Raw genomic sequence first — 21,895 nt, forward strand, 5'->3', positions numbered from 1 at the left:
AATTTGTAGGTTTAAGTGACTCTCTCAGGTAAATCTGCTCTTGCTTCAGTTGACAGTGCTCCCCCGCATATTCGTGTTTTTGTTTTTTTGCGGTTTTACATATTTTTTTTGAGTCATGCGATTCTTGTTCTTCACAAAAACTCAAGATGCTTGTATGAACTTTTAGCGCTGCTGAGGTGCATCTCCACACAGCGGAGCCCCTTCCTCTCTCCATGCTCCTCCATGGAGAAATGGCATCAGCTGACTCAGAATCGACCAAAAAAAAATCCTGATATGCTTAAAAAGATAATTGCGGAGAATAATTATTAGGGGTGTGCCAAAATATCGATATTGCGATATATCGCGATATTTAGTCCTGCGATCGATTCTCGATGGGTTCTCACCAAGTATCGATATTATATTTTCATTTAAAGAGGCTGTAGCGCTGAGCGTCTGAGTCGCGCGCCGGAACTATGGGCGCACGCTGCGTCGGACTTTTAATAGCGATGCACGCGGCGCTCGTTCGGGAGAAGCACCGGCACAATGTAATCATTTGTTGCTAATGTTAATTTTAAAGTAATTCTTAAATAAAAAAGCAGGATTTGATGTATGAACTGAAATTTAAATGTAATTAAACTAAAGTACATGAATTCACTGTAAAATTAGGGAGAATGCTAATTAATTGAAGCACTTAAAATTATATTTATTGCCATTATTATGTGTGTTTTAAGGTTTTTACCTATTGACTGCTGACTGACCAAATGGAAAAATGATAAAAATTGGAAAAATAATCTCAAGTAACAGTCTGAGTAAATCAGCCTTTATTTTTGGATGCTCAGCCCTTTTCAAGTGAGAGAAAAGTGCACAAAAAATTAGGTCAATTTTGAGAGAGGCTGTAAAACATTATATTCATCATCCTTTGCTGTGACGTTCTTTTGGAGGTAGATAGCTGTTACTACTTGACTTATTTAATATTTGTTCTGTTTACAACAATTCTGCACTAAGTAGTGTCACTGCTAATCATATTTACTATTGTTAACATTGAATCTGACAGATAATTCCAATTCAGTTGTTGTCAATGTTTGTCAAAGACATAGTTTTACTGATTTCAACAATGTTGCACAAGAGTGTCTATAATTTGTTGCACAAAATAAGAAAAGTTTTTTAGTATGATTGTGTTTAAGGTAAAAAAGACAAATGGGGATATATTTCCCCCAAAACATGTTCTATATAATGGTAGTTATTAGAGAGGGTTTTTACCAATTTTCGCAGTATAGCGATATTATCGATATCGTGAGCCATGTATCGCGTATCGTATCGTGATGTACCCAGTGATTCCCAGCCCTAATAATTATCATCCGAAGCAGGTGTTTAGGCTATTATTGATGAAGGAGGAAGCCTGCGCTCCTGGTTTTAAGGCACAGAGAGACAGAGTGACGCTCCTGTGCATCATGAAGTGTGAAGTCTTTTGTTCTGGATTAAAACATCTGCATGTGGGGCATTCTCTGTATTTGCAGATTCAGCATATTTGCGGATGTCTGTGGTCACTAACCCCCTGAATAATGGAGGATTAAAATACTTGAATTCTCCATGGCAATGGATCCTTATGAACTTTCTTCATAAACACAGCAGATTTTAAAACCATTGAATAATTTTCTAACCAATTAGATTATATGATAAGGTTGTTTGATCCTGGAGTCCATGTTTAATAACGATTATTTTAGCCTTTTTTTTCTTTATAAGTTTGTATTGATTTAAGTGACCTGTTTTAGGTATTTCCCCATCTTTCAAGACAATAACCTTAGTATGGCAAAATTATTGAGCACATGCAGAATATAAATGGTGTGTTTTCACCATCAAACTTAAATTTTTTAGCCATCTTGTTTTGTACACATTTAATATGAGATTTCCAGCAAATCCTACTAATGACTTTGAAGCCCAAAAATGTAATTTTATAACCTCTCTCCATATTAATTACTTTGAAAAAAAACTGACATTTTGCTTCTTTGTAGGCAATACATGCACTCCTTCAATGAGTCCCTGCAAAAGTTGATTTACATGGGCCTGCTGCAGTTTGGGGCTGGAAAAAAGTTCATGGAGCGAGACCAGGTACTGATTAACCAAATTCTAATGGGACTTTTTTTTTTTTAGAAACCGATTTGACAGGACTTTTATTTAGAAAAAAAAGTTTTATTGTTAAGAAAATATTCAAAGAATACAGAAAGAAAATAAATCTTATTTTGTCTTTTTTATACATGCATGAAATAAAGTTTTCTCCAAAATTACAACTAAACATATTAAATGTGACAATATTAACCATCATTGTTCTTTTTGCTGTTTCAGACAGTATCTTGTGAGTTTTTTTTACTTTGAGTCTTAAATTATTATGGTTGATAAATATTTTATTTGAATCCAGAAATTGAACCCAGAAATATGAACAAGATTATGTTGGTAAAAAATAGATATCAAATAAATGTGTTTTAAATCAAAATTTGTATAAATAAGTCTTTCACAATAAAAAGAAATAGACTGTATTGTCAAATTAAAAATTAGTTAATATTTTGAAATTAATTGATTATGCCTTTAAGTCTTGACCATTGTTTCTAAGCTAGCTTTATTTTTCTCTTGTGTGATTTGCCAAATGTCCTCTCTTTATTTTAGGTTTTTGTGTACCTGAAGCGCAATGCTACTATCGTTGACACCACCAACACAGAACCTCACTACTGGCTGGTCACAGAACCGCCGGACAAACCCTTCGAGAGGCGCCGCTACACCTTCAACACCATAGAGGATGTAGACAGCTTTTGGTTTGACCTGATGTGCATCTGCCTCAATACGCCTTTAGGTAAAAACCTGAATAACCAGTCAGGACTGTGTATGTGCACGTGTGCGTTTGACATTTCAAATTATATTTCTTTCTCTTGTTTTTTTAAGGAATCATTCGTAAAAGAAGAAAGGGATCGGAAGAGGAAGCCCATGTGGATGAGTTCCGCAAGGTGCAAGACCGCAAAGTGTTTCTCAAACTGGCACATCTGCTTCGGTGGGTGAGGTTTGAGATCTAAAGAAAAGCGATTCCTCCTGCAAAATGTTGGTTAAAAAGAAATTTATTGTTTTATTTTAAAGACCCACTGGGATTTTAACGATTTTAACATAATAAAATTTAAGATGATTTTTTTTTTCAAATTGTAATGAATCAGGAGCAGACAAAAAAAAAAATGCGATTTGAAAAAGAGCTTATTTAAAAAAAGTANTGTTACTCTCAATTCTTGTCAAAAAACAACACATATAAGTAAAAAAAAAAAGGAACTTTTGTCATATTATGCACAAAGTTCATGCTTGTTTGTGTTTATGTCGGAGCAACAACTAGGCTGGAAGTTTCCGGTAGATTTGAACCCAGCAGATAAAGTAACATATGAGGGTCAACTTGTGTTAACAATGATGTGTTTTGTGTGAGAAGACACAGGCACATTCAAAAAGAAACCCAACAGGTTCATAGCCAACAGTCGTGCCTTGTAGTTCTGGGTTTGTTTGTCGTCTTGGACTTTTTTCTGCTCTTTTAAAAGTCTCGAGGCGTTTCTCAAACCCAAACCACAGAGGCCCCTTCATGTGCCACAGCTAGGACATAACTGAGCATTCAATCACCGTCTGGCCCATGGGAAACTGCAGCGTTCTGGGCAGCAAGTCAGCACAGATTGTTGAGGTGCACCACAGCAACACTGGTGACCCACCAGAACCCAAACACTGCTGACACGCTCTAACTCAGGAAAGGCCGGTCAGAGTGGAGCTGGACCGTCACAGAGCAGAGTCCGTCTGTCCCTCCGTTAGTCCTCCTGTCTGCTGAAGTAGTTCAGTAATCCAACCTCTGCTTTCTCATATTCCTCTCTCACAAAGATATGAACTCATCCACGACCCGAGTCCATGTGTCCGTTCTACTTTTCAACCTTTAGCTGAAGTAAAAGTACATAAAATTCATATACATTTAGGAATGTTTTTAGAGTTTTAATGCTTATATTAGGGATGTAAAAGATATTGATGTGTCTCAAAAAATTAAATGGGAAAAAACGCAATAATGGTTGAAAACAACAGATATGTTATTAAAAAAGTATAAAATCATGCTGGAAGTAAATCGTCTGTTTCTGGAAATCCGTCAGTTTCTCTTCCTGCTATTCTCTCTACTGTCTTTTCTTTTTGTGTACACATGATGCAAACAAAAAAACGTCAGGTAAAAAGTCAAGTCACAATTGGTTGGAGGTAAAACCCCACTGTGTGTTGTGTGCATCAAACATTTTTTTTCAGAGAACTGCAAAGAATATCTGGATAAATTAATGACACTTTAACCACAAAGAACCAAACAGTCTAAAAGACTCAAAATGCAGGTTTTAAGGTTCGAAGCCGTTATGTCACAGACTTTTTAGTTTTTCTGTTTAAAACAAAAAGTACCAGTAAAAAAAATCTCTTTTAAAAGGACATTTTCATTTATAGTTTCATCCATCCATCCATCTTCTTGACCGCTGCTTCCCTTTCGGGGTCGCGGGGGTGCCGGAGCCTATCCCGGCTACTGAAGGGCGAAGGCGGGGTACACCCTGGACAGGTCGCCAGTCTGTCGCAGGGCCGCAATCACACACACAATCACTCTCACATTCACACCTAGGGGCAATTCAGAGTCGCCAATTAACCTATGAGGCATGTTTTTGGATGGTGGGAGGAAGCCGGAGTCCCCGGTGAAAACCCACGCATGCACGGGGAGAACATGCAAACTCCACACAGAAAGGTCCCAGCCGGGATTCGAACCGGGGCCTTCTCGCTGTGAGGCGAGAGCGCTAACCACTTGCGCCACCGTGCAGCCCTCATTTATAGTTTTTAATGTAAAATGAGTAATAAATGTCAAGATTGTATTCATTTAGGTAATATAATTAGACAGTGTTTTATTACCACTCAATTCGTGGACAATGTATTGAAATTATATGACACATAAAGATGCACATCCATTACAGAGTATTGCAATTGAGTTATGGGAGNTTCGACTCCTGGCTAGCTCGACTTTTGATTTTTCCCACATTGCTACTGTTTGCACTGAGCAAAGCCACAATGCAAATCGGGAATATCCCAAAGGACAAACTTTACCCTTCACCTGTCCAACGTTGAGCAGTACCTTCTTTTCCAAAGCAAAAATATCATCATGTTTCTTCTCAAAATCCCTATTTCAGTTTTTATGGCCATGATTTTGGAAGCTCTATCACACATCATACTCCATAAGCAAGCTTCTCTTTGATCATCTTCCCCAACACCCTGAATGTGCTATGACATATTTACCAGGACATTGGATTTATGCAGCTGTATGCAGCAAAAGCGCTGATCTTGACTTGTTTGGATTTTTTTTTTCGAATTTTTTTAAGTGTAAGCGCTAAGGCTGAAGTCCATGCCTGGCTAGCTCAGTCGGTAGAGCATGAGACTCTTAATCTCAGGGTCGTGGGTTCAAGCCCCACGTTGGGCGAAGCAGTCTTGGACAAAGAGGGCCTAAGATTTACCACTTGTTCTAGCTATACCTTAAGATAAGGGATTCCATAATCACTGACAAGCACCAATGAATATTCAAATGTTCTCTGGTCATTCTCTCTGAAGGCAATCCCACCAACAGTATACACCATTTCCTTCCTGAACAAGTATTTAATTAGCAACATCTTTCATGTGTTCAGGTAGACTCATTAAAAGGCCAGGAAATCCCCTCCTGCACTTCCTTCGATAGCTCAGTTGGTAGAGCGGAGGACTGTAGACCAAACGTGATGGACATCCTTAGGTCGCTGGTTCAATTCCGGCTCGAAGGAGGGCCTTCCCTTTCAATAAGCTTTACCTTTTTTTTCCCCCAAGGAAAAAATGACCATTAACTCCCAATGTGGTAAAAAGCCAAAAGAGGGTTGTTGGCCTATGCAGAGCCCATGTTCATACAGGTGTGTTTTCATGGGGCTAGTGGCGCAATGGATAACGCGTCTGACTACGGATCAGAAGATTCTAGGTTCGACTCCTGGCTAGCTCGACTTTTGATTTTCTTTTTCACTTTTTCACCTGTCCAAAGTTGGGCAGTACCTTCTTTTGTAAAGCAAAAATATCATCATGTTTCTTCTGTAAAACCCTATTTTAGTTTTTATGGCCATGATTTTGGAAGCTCTTTCACACATCATACTCCATAAGCAAGCTTCTCTTTGATCATCTTCCCCAACACCTTGCATGTACCATGACATATTTGCCGGAAGATTAAATTCACACAGCTGTGAATGTGCTTATTGGGATTTTTTGTTGTGTTTTGCTTTTTTGAATTTAAGTGTTATAACATTTTTAAATTAAATAAATAAAAATGTTTTAATTATTATGAAGGTTTCAAACAAAAGTCCTTATTCTAATTGTCTTTATAAGCAATTTTTAATGTTGCCCTTAGGCCTGCATTTCAAAAATGTTCCTATGAAGTGCCTTTGCTTGTGGAGCTAAGCAACCCAGTCCGCGATCCCCCCATCTGAGTTGGATAGCTCTGTGTCTTGTTAGTGTATATCTACACCATTGCTACATAAAAGTCAAGCATTATTCTTCATTTCCAGCTTTATCGTTTTAAGCCTGATGTCAGCTCAGATTAGGAATTGAAGAGCAACGTGGACCGATGTCAGATTGTACCGTAAAAAAAAGTAAAAGTAAGTTAAAAAATCCAGTGACAGCTGATTTGACCATGGAAATGTGAATCGCGGCTCATTTGACGGCAGTCAATGGGAAGATGTCATCTTCTCCTCCCCAGCACCTGAGCTAGGCACGCTAGCCAGGCCAGATTAGGGGTTTTGCTCAAGTGCAGCGTAGCTGTTGTGACGTATAGCTCCTACCATTACATTAGTTAATTTGACTTTATAGAAGAACTATCCAAAATGTGCTATGGCTACCTTTAAACAATCCCGTAAATTTTAACTTTCTGTCGAAATTATGACTTACTCTATATATATAGCTTTGTCATTTTTGTTTAGATTCTTGAGGTGCTTTCACAATGAACGCGAGTCGCACAGCAGAGGCGGCCAGCTCCAATGTTAATCAATAGAGCAAGCGTGCTCTGAGGTGAATTGAAGCACCGCGGAGCGATTTGCGTAGAAGGCACAGAAGTCTGCAAGCAGCTGGATTTATGTGACAATGCGTAAATCGAGCTGTGGAGCCAAAATTCAAATAGCTGAAGACTGACAGGTCGCTGCGTTGCATCTTCCAATCAGGAACTCAGCTGTGGGCACGTGACGTTTACAGTGACTCAATCACCAGGTAGAATATTAGTCCAAAACAAGCATTTTTGTCATGAACTTCTGTAGCGTTCCACCCTTGGAAACAGTGGTGATAACCTGTGTTGACCATTTGGTCAGCCAACTGTAATTTGGAGTGCATCTTTTCAAGATAACAGAGTTCCTCTCCCTGCAGCTTGGCAAATAAAGTTGTCCGCTATTTCCCACTTGGATGTTAAGTTGTTAAACTCTTGTTAACCCGGCCAGAACCCTGGCTATTTAGCATTCCAAACTCTGGTTAGTTTCAACCAGTCACCTTCAAAAGATCTTTTGTTCCAGCAGGTCAACCCCTGCTGAGTCTGCAAGAATTCCCGACAGACACTCAGAGTCCTTTATGTGAAACACGCGACCCTTCATAACTTTTCTCATGTATTAAAAGACATTACTTTTGTCAATTGAATCTAACGTGTAAAACATCTCTTCACAGCTCCAAAAGAAATGTCCTATTATTACATGTGTGTAATCAAACCTTTATTCCTAACAGAAGAAGATTCACAACTACTTTGAAGTTAAAATCCATAAAATAATCATGTGTAACCGTCAAAGCATAGATAATTGATTTTCTGTGTTTATGTGGATTTTGGAAGTGTTTTATTTTGCCACATACAGGATTCATACACACATATGGGGTTGTCCAAACTTTGTTTGATAGAAACCACGTTGTTGTTATTTCAGCATTAAGAATAAACACATCCAGACACCAGAATAAAGTTACGGCCCTGATATTTGCATATCCAGAGCTCATTGGGACATGCAAATTACCTCCAATTGTAAAACACCTCAAATCCCAACAGCGTGACAGCTAGAGTGACAAGAACCCAGGAGCAGAGAGAGATAATCAGGCTTGGACCCGGATATGCAGTATATGTATTTTAATAAACAAAAGACACCTCACAAGAGGGAAAACTGCAAAAGGACAAAAAAATTAAGACTAAGAAAAAAATCTAAAGAATTGCAAAGTGTCAGCTAAAACAGGAAACTCGCGGTCCTAGCAGGGACGCACCGACACTGAGAACTGAAAGGCTGCAACTTAAATAGTCTTAATTACAAAGTGCAGACAGCTGTGCACTCCTCCACAGAGAGCACCGGGGAAGGAGTAACCATCCAGGAGGAGTGACACCTGACCTGCAAAACACAAAAGGGCAATGAAAACAGAAAAAAAAACTCTCAACTGTGTCACATGGATTGGGCAATTCTTGCCCTGCCTCTCAAATTCAAAACCCTAGTGCGCAGGCCAGAAGACAGCCAGAAGCCAGAAACAGAAACATCACACAAGAGGAAGAGGGAACAAACCAAACACTCTTTACCACTATGTTCGTCCAGTCTTAAGATAACGTTTTTTCGCATGCTTTCTTCCTTTATAAACATTTTTGTCTCCAGTTAATTTCATAGACTGATGCTTTGATGCTTTTATTTTGAAACTGATTTTCACCACAAACCATTCGATAAGTTTCATTGTCCGGCCAGCTTTGCAACTTATACGTTTTGGTCACAAAACAGAACAGAGAAATCGAACCACCAGAACCCGCAGGCTTCTGGTGAGAACCCGCCTTCACTTCTACACCTGGCTGAAGATCCCGCCTCCACAGCCTTCCTGAAGCATCCAGCCAGTAATGGGATTAACCACCCTCCTGGATGGATCGAACAGACCCAGATCTCCAGACCGCTTGGTGAGAAGTCGAACTTCGCTCACACAGTCAACTGCTGGTGGTTAGAATAAAGATTAACTATTTTTGCAAAAGTAACATCTTTGCCCCGTTTTGAATTCCTCCTTTTTTAGGATAGCTTATTCTCAGCTCAGTAACAAAACATTTTTATGCACAACACAAACTTAATGCATCCACACACTTAGCATTCCTCACCTCAATATCTTATGTCTTTTATTCTCATTTATCTATTTCTAGTTATTACTTGAAAGCTATATTCTATGTTCCACATATGTTGATTGCTTTCCATGCTTTTACGTCCAGTATTTCTGCTTGTTTAACCTCATGTTATACAATAAATATTCAAAAGGATGTCGTTGTTCGGAGATCATTATTTCTTTTTCGTGGTAAAGTCAATTCAAAGGGTACGAATGGATTATTACTTTATTGATTAGAAGTAGCGGCTGATTATTAATGAGTAATATTTTCCTTCATTACGAAGGTGGTGCCCCGAGGTTAATTTTATTAAATTTCAGTTTAATAAAATTAATGGTTTTCAACCAACTTTTTGACTGAATACTTCATATTCACCCCTTTCACGCTACACTTCCATCTTTGTCCCTTAACCATTTGAACCGCAGGTTTGCAGGGCTCATCCAGTTACTTTTGGGCAAAGGCGGGATACACTCAGGACAGATCGCCGGCTTTCGCTCCCACAACGGAGCTCACTTGCTGAAGACAATGCTTCCGATTCACACCTTCCAATTCGAGAGACCACTAAAGGAACCAAAAACAGGTTTTGTTCAAAAACTGCTGGACCTAGACTGCTCAAACCTGGAATAAATTAAGCCTTGGATAGTAAAGACAACATTAAAAACAGTGTCAGATTTGTAAACACTTTATATGATTTTTTTTAATTTTAAACAAAATTATTTTATGTAGTTGATGCATTTTAATTAAATTGATATTGCCCAACTAAAACCAGTTTCAATTTTTTTGTGGTTTCAAATGTTTTTGACAAAGTTTGTTGTAATCTCTATGTAAACATGTTACCAATGCAGGATGGTTGCTGTGGTTTGATCAGATGAAAGCATTTCAGTCAAAGGAATCACAGTCTTTGTTTTAGACAGATAGGAAAAGCAAAGTTAATAGTAAGGCACTTATTGGGTGGATGTGTGAGGTTTAGAAACCACGGTGTCAGTGGCATCCAAATACAGCAAACAATGCTTTGCCTTCTGTAGATTTTGAAGAATATTCAGTTGAGATTCTGAATAGGAGTGCACAACAAAAAAGACATGGCAATGAACTGAATTCTACTGTTTTATTTTGGAAGTCGGCCGATAACTCCCTTTTTGGAAAAGTCCCACCCCTATAACTTTCTCCGTCAATCATTCTTGGAGACTTACATTAATTATACGTCATCAGTCTGACTAATCAGAAGTGGATAACGTCCTCACTTCCTTACGCCGGGGCTACACACTGGACGCGAAAGCGCCGCGAAGCGGAGCGGAGTGCGCTTCCATTCGGCGCCCATGTTAACCTATGGCGTCGGTCACACCAGGAGTGGAGCGGCGCAGAGCGGCGTGAAGCGGCGCGGAAGGTCCGCGCAGTGCAGCGCAACGTTTCGGCGTCTGGCCTATTAGCGGCGCTCTCGCGTCCGGTGTGACCCCGGTGTTATTCTGACTTGGCTCCTAAAGTCTCTCGGTTAGAACAAAAGTACTAGTTAAAGCACGTGTTTTGCGATGTAGCTTCCCATGGGATCCATTTTCAGACAGTGGGGAAAATGAACAAAATAATGAAGCTCAGAGATGCGAGTATGTCTGGCCATGGGATTTTTGTACCTTGGCTCAAAAACAGGTGGAAAACTGTCCGAGACTCAGGATTTTTTTTTTATCAAGCAAGACGTTTAAGACATTTGCATAGATTAGCTTCTTTTGAAAATTTCCTTTAGCCCTTTCCCTGTGCCATGACAATTTTACCAGAAGATGGAGTAGACAGTAATGCAATTTTTTTGGATGATCCCTCTTTGATTTCCTCATATTCTCATACATCTCTGAGAACTTCTCTACCAGTGATTTTTTTCTGCCTTCAGTCGCTTCACATATCAGCAAATCTCTGCTCTCTGTTCCTTTATTTAAGACCCCCCTTTTGTGGACCCCTCACCTTTGAAAATGGTCAAATTCATCAGCAGAGACCAGCAAGGTCTTAAGGGCAAAGTGGATTGGGCTGAGCCGTCCTTTCCTGCTGCTTTTCTCTTTATCTCTAGCGGAAACCGGCAGCTATCTGTCCCCTCACAGTCACTGTCTGGCATTCCAGGAGACGACAACAGTGTGATGGAAAGGAAATCATGAATTTTCATCCTTCAGTAAGACTTTTTAAAGGTCAGAAGCTAAAGCTTCAATGACTTTATGGTTTTAAGTTTAAACCCTTCACACGTTTAATTTATCAGATAATCCAGGTCTGCTGCTCCATAATCCATCATGTTTTACAATTCTTGAAGTCAGATTTAAAAAATGCGACAGTCATTGTTAAAGATTTTTTTCTTTTTGTAACCGCCAAATAGATTTTCCCACAATAACTTACGACTTACCCTTGAAGTTACATAAATATGTATCTGTGGAACACATATATGTTTATATATGAACTTTGTGTACCAATTAGTCTCAATGCTATGAACGTTATATGAACTTTATTATCAATAAACTAAACTTGAATTAAAACCAGCATTATGGATGCTCAGAACAAAGAAAATCTCTCTCAAAGTTTGATTTTCCCAGTATTTGTGCCTTAAAATTGTGAACTGAGAGAATTTTGCCTTCTTTACTGAAAGCAGGTGTGCCTGTTCTGTGCTCTGACATGTCACTTTAGTCACACAGTGATGCTTTATTAAGGATTTGATTTGGAGACTGTCACAGTGAAACTTGACAGTATTAGCATCCTCCCTTTGAAATCCAATGCAGGATTTCTCAGCAAGGAATCTGTCATTTTCATATTATGTTGGACCCCATCTATCAGCAGGAAAGCATGAACACATGTGGGTGTTTTCCAAGAAAGCCGGTTGTTTGTCTTCAACGTTTGACTGTTTGTCACTTTCCTTCATTACTTTCTGCTAAAGCTGACAGGAGAACATGCTTGAGCAAATAAACACTTTCGTGCCAAATTTACGTTTTTACATGAGCTTATTTTTTACTATTCTGCAAGTTTTTTTTTTGTTGTTGTTATGCGATTCATTTTTTTGTAATAATTTTTCATGATCTGTAATAAATTATTATAATTAATTTATTTTTAATCTAACCTAATAGTTTCTGTGAAAAGCCTAATTTTGAAGTATTTTCATTTAAATTTGTGACATTGTGGCACACACACAAATACAAATAAAATGTGGCATTGTGAATTTTTTTTAATTATTATTAAAACAGACTTCCAACCTTTATTTTTACACCTCCAAGGGGTATTCTTCTCAATCTCAAGCAATTGAGAAAAAAAAAACAACAAAAAAAATCTGAACAAAGCAGTAACGTGTTTAAAATATGCCGTGTAAGATCAAATGTGTAAAAAAAATCTCGTACAGGTTTTTTTATGTAATTGACCAACAGCCTAACCAGCAGATAATTATCCTTTGAAATTGTGAGAGTAAATGGATGAAGCACAATCATGGACCTGACAGCAACTTTTTTTTAAGTCACGAAGTCCAACGCATGAAGCTTTTTCATATATGATGCAGATGGATTTGTTTTCTGTTTTGCCAGCCGTCTATCTGCTTAAACTTTTTGTAATATACCTGTGGGAGAGAAATAAAGCCATTGAATATCTGCCTCGGCAGCCTTTGACATTATCTTGTCCTTCCGAATTTCCTCAGCCCAGTGTGACAAAATGTTATGACATTTTTGCAGCCTGTGATCTTTTCATCTGGTGAACACTGACCATTCCTCTGACAGCCTTTGACTTAACTTGCTATCAACTCTCATTGCTCAAGCCAAAGTCTTTGCTGCTGTCTCTTCAGGCATGTGACAGTGACCTCAACACAGACCTCATCTTACAGCCTTCCCATGACATTTAAACCGGCCTCTGGGGAAGAGGCACATCAACAGAAGGGACCAGACAGGAAGAGCTGGAAGAAAAATTTACTTCCATTTGAAAATGGTTCAGAAGTACAAACAGCAGACACAATATTGATCAGCTACCAGTAGTTAATGTTGGATCTAACATTTTTTTTGGATGACTCATTCTCAAATGTTTAGATATTTTTTTAATATTTTCACTTTTAAAATTTGCTTAAAAAGATCCATTTGAGGATGTGTTCTTATACAGTAGATTTGTTTGTAGGGTTGATGAATGACTTGCTTTCTTTAGTCAGAGTTGTTTAAAATGAGCACACATATGTAAGGAAAGGTGGAAATTCTGTGAATGAGACACAGTGTAGAACATGGTGGGGCTACAGCAAGAATAGAAAAAAAACAACCCAAAGAACAAAAACAAGAACAAAACCAATCAACCCTTAATCCTACCAAATTTACCATAAGTCCTGTTGTCATCAATGAATGTAGATTCAGTGATCACAATTTTTGTTTGAAAAAAATAAAGCACACATCTTCAATGACTCTTGTTTAAATATATTTTTTAAAGATGTATTTTATGAACAGGTTATTATGCTAAATTGTGTGGAAACATCAAAAACTCAAATTAAAAACTTTGGGGTTTTTTGTCTTATTTTTTTTTCTTTTAATTTAAACTCTATTTGAAAAAAGAAAAAAAAATCAGGCAACACCTAAGAGAAGTGCAAAAGGTTGAAAATGTTTATCAACACATTCCTTAACCCCAAATTAGAGCTCTTTGACCCTTTAATACCAGAGATGTTGCCAGCAATATGAAATAAAGCTCTTCGCTCTTCAACTCTTTGATAGTTTATGTTATTTCCATAATTGCATTGGATTCTGAGAAAAGGAGCTGTGCAAACATGAGGTGTTGCATATCGACGCAAAGCCACGTCAAAGTCAGATAGTTTACCTTAATCGATGAAGCATTTCACAACTGTGTTGCATTTCACTTTTGCATAAAAGAAGGGTTTATTGTCCCAGAGGAAAAGTGAACAACCCTGACCCCGCTGACCTATTGTTAATCACCCTCCCCTGGTTACACAAAGCAATCCGCCTGCCTGGACTTTTATGACGCTGATACCACTGAGAGACTTTCGTGATATGAAGCAAGTAAGATCAAGGTGAAGCAAGGCCAAAATAATAAATAAAACAGAACTAACTCAATATCAAAAGTGATACTTGAACTTTCAAAACATAAAGGAGATAAAAGTCAGTTTAACCCTTCCTGAACCTAACAGAAGAAAACAACCAAAAAAGAAAATGGTTAGTCACTCCTACCACTTCAGAAGCTACATTTTGACAAATGTAACCACATTCAGTTACTGTAAGTGTGTGGAGGGGAAGGGGCTGGCAGAAAGAGAAGCTATAACACACTTATCCCCCTTTTATTCAACCCAAATTCTTCATTCTCCAATCCATAGCTACCAATTAATTTATTAAACCTGAGGTAACATTAAGATCATACTGTGGCAGTTTCACCTGTGTGAAACTCCATGCACACATCATACACTCAGGGACCGAGTTAATGCTAGTTGGGTGGGTGCACACACTCAGCTACTAAAACATCTGAGCCGGTTTCCCTGATAACGCATGACATACACACATTTGTCAACTTCTTTATTTGTGTTCCACATGTTTGGGTGTATTGTGTTTATTATATTAAGAGGTTTTACTTTGCTGATGTTGTTTGTTTACCTTTCAGTTTTACTTCATGGGTCAAATTTTGGTAGACTTTTGTAGTGCCTGACTAAAATTCACTTGTCAGGCCAAAATTGAACAACCTTGCCCAGAGGAGGGGCCATGTGTTATAAAAGCTCATGGACATACAGGAGGTCTGTGTGTACAGTTGGCTTTAAAGTAACTGCTGGTTGACTGTTGTAAAAATAAAATCTTGAGTCTTTTTCCATCAACACTAACCTCTGGAGTTTTTGTTTTTCCTTTGGACCTGTTGGTTGCACCCCGTCAAGAAGGGGGTTTTGTCGAAACTCTGAGTTTGTGAAATCTAAGTTCAGGAAAACTCTGAGTTTTCGGTTTCAGAAATAACAGAGATAATAAGAGAGATAATCAGAGATAACTAAAACCAGTGAAAGTGGGTTAAACCTAACCCATTTCACAAAGCGGGTTGAGCTGAACTCAGAGTTCATCGCTATAGCAACTGAGTCTGTGAACGCAGGAAACTTGGAGTTCCCTGCGGTCTCCGCCCCTTTTTAAAGTGAAGGATGTTCAAATAAGACTTCCTCATTAACATTTTGAGAACATTTGTATTAGAGACATCACGTTTCCGCCATGCAGAAACCATAATAGCATGTCCATTCATAGAAGATCCCGTAGACGAGGAGGCTGGATTAATCCGGAGGGAATGTCACTTATGTCGGGAGGGGATTTTGAGGACACAAGTCGATTGCCTGGCATTTCCCAATTCATTTTTATTTGAGTGATGCAATTTTCCAGGGACTCACTAATAATAATACAGAGTTTTCTTTTCCTCTTTTTAAACCCTTAACAACACAATTTTTTAAACCTTAAACACTGGAAATGCCTTTCAAAGCATCTACCGTGGTACAGGAGCCACATCAAATGTTAGTGCAGTGGTTAGCATGGCTGCCTTCTGATGCAGAGGATGGGGGTCCATTTACATGCTTTATTATGCTAAAAACAAAACTTTTCAGTGATTATTATTTAATTCTTGAGAATTAAAATGAAATAAATACTTATTCTAACATATTCCAGGCAGCTACAGTGCTTCTTTTTTGCGTGCAGTGATATTCGTGTGTGTTCGTATTTAGTACTTATCCTGAATTGAAATGATTTAAATGTAGACATTCGCATTAACTCTGGCATGTATTTTCTCACATGACATCTTTCTCTGTTTTACCGCTGCAGCTGTGTTGCTCTTTTTGAAGAAAATACAGTCAGCCTATGCTTGTAGAATCACATCAATTTCTGTCACCGTGAAGTATGACGCCCTCATGGTGTTTGTTCCCGTTGCCATGGTGAATCTTAATGTCTTTGTTCCTTCGATCAGGGCTTTTTATGGTCGCCATGCTCACTCCTTATTCTGAGTCCAACAACTCAAAGTTGATTGAATCAACTCTTTTCCGCTGTTCTGAAACCAATAAGTTTGCGAATTTTGTGTCAGTGAACTCTGAGTTCAGGTTTGAATTTGTTAAACCTGCTTCTTTAAACGGGCCCCTGACCCAACTATGACACGTACACAGGGAAGGGTACTCTAACTCTGCAACAACAAAAGACAATACATCTTCTTCTTTTCCTTTCAGCTTTTCCCTTCAGGGGTCGCCACAGCGAATCAGTTTCCTCCATCTAAGCCTGTCTTCAGCATCCTCCACTCTAACACCAGCCACCTTCATGTCTTCATTCACTGCATCCATAAACCTCCTCTTTGGTCTTCCTCTAGACCTCTTTCCTGGCAGCTCTAGACTCAGCATCCTTCTACCAATATATTCACTGTCTCTCCTCTGAACATGTCCAAACCATCTCAGTCTGGCCTCTCTGACTTTATCTCCAAAACCTCTAACATGTGCTGTCCCTCTGATGTATTCATTCCTGATCCTATCCATCCTGGTCACTCCCAAAGAGAACCTCAGCATCTTCATCTCTGCTACCTCCAGCTCTGCTTCCTGTCTTTTCTTCAGTCCCACTGTTTCTAGTCCAAACAACATGGCTGGTCTCACCACAGTCTTGTACACCTTTCCTTTCATTTGTGCTGAAACTCTTCTGTCACACATCACACCTGACACTTTTCTCCACCCATTCCAACCTGCTTGCACTCTCCTCTTCACTTCTTTTCCACACTCTCCATTACTCTGTACTGTTGACCCTAAATACTTAAACTCCTCCCCCTTCTTTATCTCTTCTCCCTGTAACCTCACTCTTCCACTCTGGTTCCTCTCATTCACACACATGTACTCTGTCTTACTGCGGCTAACCTTCATTCCTCTCCTTTCCAGGGCAAACCTCCACCTCTCTAACTCCACCTCCACCTGTTCCCTGCTCTCACTACAAATCACAATATCATCTGCAAACATCATAGTCCATGGTGATTCCTGTCTAACCTCATCCGTCAGTCTGTCCATCACCATTGCAAACAGGAAGGGGCTCAGAGCTGATCCCTGATGTAATCCCACCTCCACCTTGAACTCCTCTGTCACCCCTACAGCACACCTCACCACTGTCTTACAGCCCTCATACATGTCCTGCACTGCTCGGACATACTTCTCTGTCACTCCAGACTTCCTCATACAATACCATAGTTCCTCTCTGGGCACTCTGTCATAAGCTTTCTCCAGATCTACAAAGACACAGTGGAGCTCTCTCTGACCTTCTCTGTACTTCTCTATCAACATCCTCAAAGCAAATGTTGCATCTGTAGTGCTCTTTCTTGGCATGAAACCATACTGCTGCTCACAAATGTTCACTTCTGCTCTTAGTCTGGCTTCCACTACTCTTTCCCACACCTTCATTGTATGGCTCATCAGCTTTATTCCTCTGTAGTTACCACAACTCTGCACATCTCCCTTATTCTTAAAAATGGGCACCATCACACTTCTCCTCCATTCCTCAGGCATCTTCTCACCACCTAAGATCCTGTTGAACAACCCGGTCAAAAACTCCACTGCCATCTCTCCTAGACACTTCCATACCTCCACAGGTATATCATCAGGACCAAGAGCCTTTCCACTCTTCATCCTCTTCAAAGCCCCTCTCACTTCACCTTTACTAATCTTTCTTACTTCCTGCTCCACAACCGTCACCTCTTCTACTCTTTGTTCTCTCTCATTCTCTTCATTCATCAACTCTTCAAAGTATTCTTTCCATCTTTCCATTACACCACTGACACCTGTCACCACATTACCATTCCTATCCTTGATCACCCTAACCTGCTGCATGTCCTTCCCATCTCGATCTCTCTGCCTTGCTAGTCTGTACAGGTCAGTCTCTCCCTCCTTACTACCCAACCTAGCGTACAAGTCATCATAAGCTCTTTGTTTGGCCTTTGACACCTCTACTTTCACCTTACGCTGCATCTCCCTGTACTCCTGTCTACTCTCCTCAGTCCTCTCAGTGTCCCACTTCTTCTTAGCTAGTCTCTTACTCCGTATACACTCCTGCACCTCCTCATTCCACCACCAAGTCTCCTTATCAACTCTCTTTCCTGATGACACACCAAGTACACTCCTACCTGTCTCCCTGATCACATTAGCTGTAGTTATCCAGTCATCTGGGAGTACCTCCTGACCACCCAGAGCCTGTTTCAACTGTTTCTTAAAAGTCATGCAACAATCTTCTTTTTTCAGCTTCCACCAGTTTGTCCTCTTCTCTGCCTTTGCCCTCTCTTTCTTCATCTTCTTCACCACCAGAGTCATTCTACACACCACCATCCTGTGCTGTCTGGAAACACTCTCACCAACCACTACTTTACAGTCACTGATCTCCTTCAGATTACACCGTCTACACAAGATGTAGTCTATCTGTGTGCTTCTACCTCCACTCTTATAGGTCACTCTATGTTCCTGTCTCTTCTCAAAGAATGTATTCACTATCGCCATTTCCATCTTTTTTGCAAAATCAACCACCATCTGTCCTTCTACATTCCTCTCCTGGATACCAAACCTGCCCATCACCTCCTCATCACCTCGGTTTCCTGCACCAACATGACCATTGAAATCTGCACCAATGACAACTCTCTCATTTCCAGGGATGCTCATCATCACTTCATCAAGATCCAACCAGAACTTCTCCTTCTCTTCCAGCTCACATCCTACCTGTGGGGCATACCCACTAACAACATTGAACATGACACCCTCCATTTCTATCTTCAGACTCATCACTCTATCTGACACTCTTTTTACCTCCACAACACTCCTAACAAACTCCTCCTTTAGGATAACTCCTACTCCATTTCTCTTCCCATCTCCACCATGATAGAACAACTTGAACCCTGCTCCTAAACTTCTAGCCTTGCTACCTTTCCACCTGGTCTCCTGGACACACAGTATGTCTACCTTTCTCCTCTGCATCATGTCCACTAACTCTCTACCCTTTCCTGTCATAGTTCCAACATTCAAAGTCCCAACTCTCAGTCCAACACTAGTGACTTTCCTCTTCTCTCTCTCCCTACGAACCCGCCTTCCTCCTCTCCTTCTTCCACCAACAGTAGTCCAATTTCCACCGGCACCCTGTCGGTGAACAGCACCGATGGCGGTCGTTGTTAACCCGGGCCTCGACCGATCCGGTATGGATTTCGTAGGTCTGATTCGCATATTTGACTTGGCAAGATTTTACGTCGGATGCCCTGACACAACCCTCTGTATTTATCCGGGCTTGGGACCGGCACAATGAGACCCTGGCTTGGGCCCCCTCAACAAAAGACAAGACATAATGCCCAAAATAAAGAAACAAATATCAAACAGTTCTCCAACAATGGCCATTACACCTGTGAATCACCTGCTTCAATCTACTCTTTTTAAAAATCTTCTCTTCTCAAAATTCCAGCCAACAAATTATAAAAACAAGTATGTCATGAATACATATAATTTTACAGTAAATGTAACAATCAATTTTAATTTTTTGCAATTCTTGGAATAAAATAGCCACAAATATTTGGAAATTTGTGGTGAAAATCTGAAAGTTCTGATTGTTTCTTTCATATTGTCATTTAAACAATTTTTAAATGTTATACTTTTTCTTAGATACAGGGATCTATGTTTTAGGAACATTTTACCTCATGAATTTCTATGAAAGGCATTGAAGGAATCAAGTGACTTTTCATAAAGTTTCCCTACATCAGAACTAAACTAAAAGTTTCCTTCAATCAGAAGCTCGTCTCATTGCTTTTTCAAAATGTTTGGAATGGGTTTTTAAGAAGATTAGGTCAATGATTTGAGGATCAACTCTTTCAAAAGATGATGAATCTGTCCAGAACCTTTCCTACTTCAGTCTTAATTCCCTCTGAACTACCTATTTTCTGTGTGAGCCAACTTTTCCGTCTTCATTGCGACATCCGTCTTTAAAGTTCTTAAATGTCTTCTATCAGGGTGTATCCCTATGGGAGAGCACACTGCAGGCTGGATGACCCACATATTCTGTTTTATCATCTTTATTCACTTTGGTATTATGATCTTTCTTTTTTCATTTACCGAGGTCTGTCTTCATCTTTACAGACTCGTCTCTTAAAGCCTATCAGTCATTCTTCTCTGTGCCGTTCAGTTGCTTTGTTTTAATGGGTTTTTTTTTCTAGGCTTTCCAGCTTGGCTCACTTTTCTGTGCGAAGAAGACCAAAGTTAAGGTGGGATTTAACAGAAAAAAGGAAGAAAGCAAGAATTTCTGCTTTAAAATCAATCTTTTTGAAATAGCATTCCAATTTTAAAGAGAGATTCCAGCCGACAGCCAGCACTGCAAAAGTGAAATGTTTGGCAAAGCTACAATATTTAGGAGAACAAAACATCGAGAGCTTTATCTCATCAAAACACAAACGTTTGAACAACAGTTTGCATAAAAACAAGAAAAATGCACATACATATAAAGCTGTTTCTTGTCATTGTATTATAAGTAAAGATCAAGGACATGTTTGTTCAGTGAGTGGATATCTTCACTCAAATATACGTTTCTGATCTCGGTCAGTAAAAGCACAAAGCTATAAGCATTAAAAATGACTGATCTTCTTGTTTAAGCCCTACAGGTTTCATTATTGGGCTGCATGGTATAGTGGTCAGTATCCTCACCTTACAATGAGAAGGGCCTGTTGAAGCCCAGCTGGGATCACTCTGCATAGAGTCTGGATGTTTCCGTGTGCATATATAGGTTTCTCTCCAGGCTCTCCAGCTTTCTCTCATAATCTAAAAACAGATTTTATGTCCTAGTTGTTGATTCTAAATTGACCTTATGAATGCCCATTGACTGTACATGAGAACTGGACCAAGTGAGTGTGATGTCACCCATAGAAAATAGCTTACTTTCAGCTCCAACCAGATGAAGTCAATTCAGTAGCCTTTTTTTTTTTTTGCTATATGGACGCCGCCATGTTGGAGCTTGATGACATCAGTAAACAATGATTGGTCAGAGTTGGTCTGAGTCAATGTTTCTGGCAGTCACTATCACCCATCAAGATTGAGCTTGTTAGAAGTCCACAACCCTAAAACACTTGGAAGCAGGCCCAGAAGAATCTGTCAATCAAGTGTTTCAAACATTCAACATGAGACAACATGTTTTTAAATGAGGCATCTCATTGGACAGTTCATAATTTGAATAACTTCTGACAAAGAAAAAAAAATATGAAAAAAATGGATTAGTCAAAAACATGTTTAAAAAAAGGTTCCAGTGCAACAATGGTTATTCTGACAAATAGAATGACTGAATAGTAGCTGTTAACTGGTACTTCCTGTTTGGAACGGCAGGGGAGGGGGTCATTCAGTCCACTTCTCATATGCAAATAATGGTTACAAATGTGAGTTTATGGTTAGGTTACCCTGCAACAAATTGGCATCCAGTCTCGGGTGTACCTGACCTTCCTACAATTGTTGCCAGGATAGGCTCCAGTAGTCCTGTTACTCCAAACAGGAGTCACTAGGTTTTTAAGATGTATCAATGAATGAATGGAGTTTTTATTATTATTATTATTATATTTTTATATGTCACCAGTTTAGCTTTTTGGAACTGTATTTTTGTTTTGAAAAATTAAAAAAAGTAATGAGGGATCACGGCCTAAGTTAGTGTTAGTAATGCTTATAGTTGTTCTTACTGTTCAGATTTTTCAGCCAATTTTGCTCTATTACATTTTTTACCACTTAGTGTTCAGCATTATTTTCCAAGTATTTCTTTTTATTTTTTATAGCTAATCATTGGTTATAGCTTA

General features: G+C 39.3%; 1 protein-coding gene and 3 non-coding genes across 4 annotated transcripts; all 4 read left to right on the forward strand.

Annotated features, from left to right (window-relative positions):
- Window positions 1-1,144: 1,144 nt before the first annotated feature.
- On the forward strand, window positions 1,145-3,183 carry LOC112151921 (general transcription factor 3C polypeptide 1). The gene is made up of 3 exons (XM_024281048.2): window positions 1,145-2,088; window positions 2,641-2,824; window positions 2,914-3,183. Exons 1-3 carry the CDS (start codon window positions 1,999-2,001, stop codon window positions 3,039-3,041), a joined length of 402 nt encoding a protein of 133 aa, XP_024136816.1. The 5' UTR covers window positions 1,145-1,998; the 3' UTR covers window positions 3,042-3,183.
- A 2,217-nt stretch (window positions 3,184-5,400) lies between these two features.
- trnak-cuu lies at window positions 5,401-5,473 on the forward strand. Its single transcript has one exon. It is a non-coding gene; the product is annotated as a tRNA-Lys (tRNA).
- Window positions 5,474-5,715: 242 nt separating this feature from the next.
- On the forward strand, window positions 5,716-5,804 carry trnay-gua. Its single transcript is given in 2 exon segments — window positions 5,716-5,752; window positions 5,769-5,804. It is a non-coding gene; the product is annotated as a tRNA-Tyr (tRNA).
- A 136-nt stretch (window positions 5,805-5,940) lies between these two features.
- On the forward strand, window positions 5,941-6,013 carry trnar-acg. Its single transcript has one exon. It is a non-coding gene; the product is annotated as a tRNA-Arg (tRNA).
- Window positions 6,014-21,895: the final 15,882 nt, after the last annotated feature.

The sequence above is a fragment of the Oryzias melastigma genome, linkage group LG6 (assembly GCF_002922805.2).
Source record: "Oryzias melastigma strain HK-1 linkage group LG6, ASM292280v2, whole genome shotgun sequence".
In the NCBI taxonomy this organism is placed as follows: Eukaryota; Metazoa; Chordata; class Actinopteri; order Beloniformes; family Adrianichthyidae; genus Oryzias; species Oryzias melastigma.

Excerpts from the sequence above, each read along its gene's own strand:
- LOC112151921 (XM_024281048.2), top strand. The coding sequence starts at position 1,999 with ATGCACTCCTTCAATGAGTCCCTGCAAAAGTTGATTTACATGGGCCTG. Across the intron at positions 2,089-2,640 it reads AGTTCATGGAGCGAGACCAG|GTTTTTGTGTACCTGAAGCG; the intron begins GTACTGATTAAC and ends TCTTTATTTTAG. Across the intron at positions 2,825-2,913 it reads CTGCCTCAATACGCCTTTAG|GAATCATTCGTAAAAGAAGA; the intron begins GTAAAAACCTGA and ends TGTTTTTTTAAG.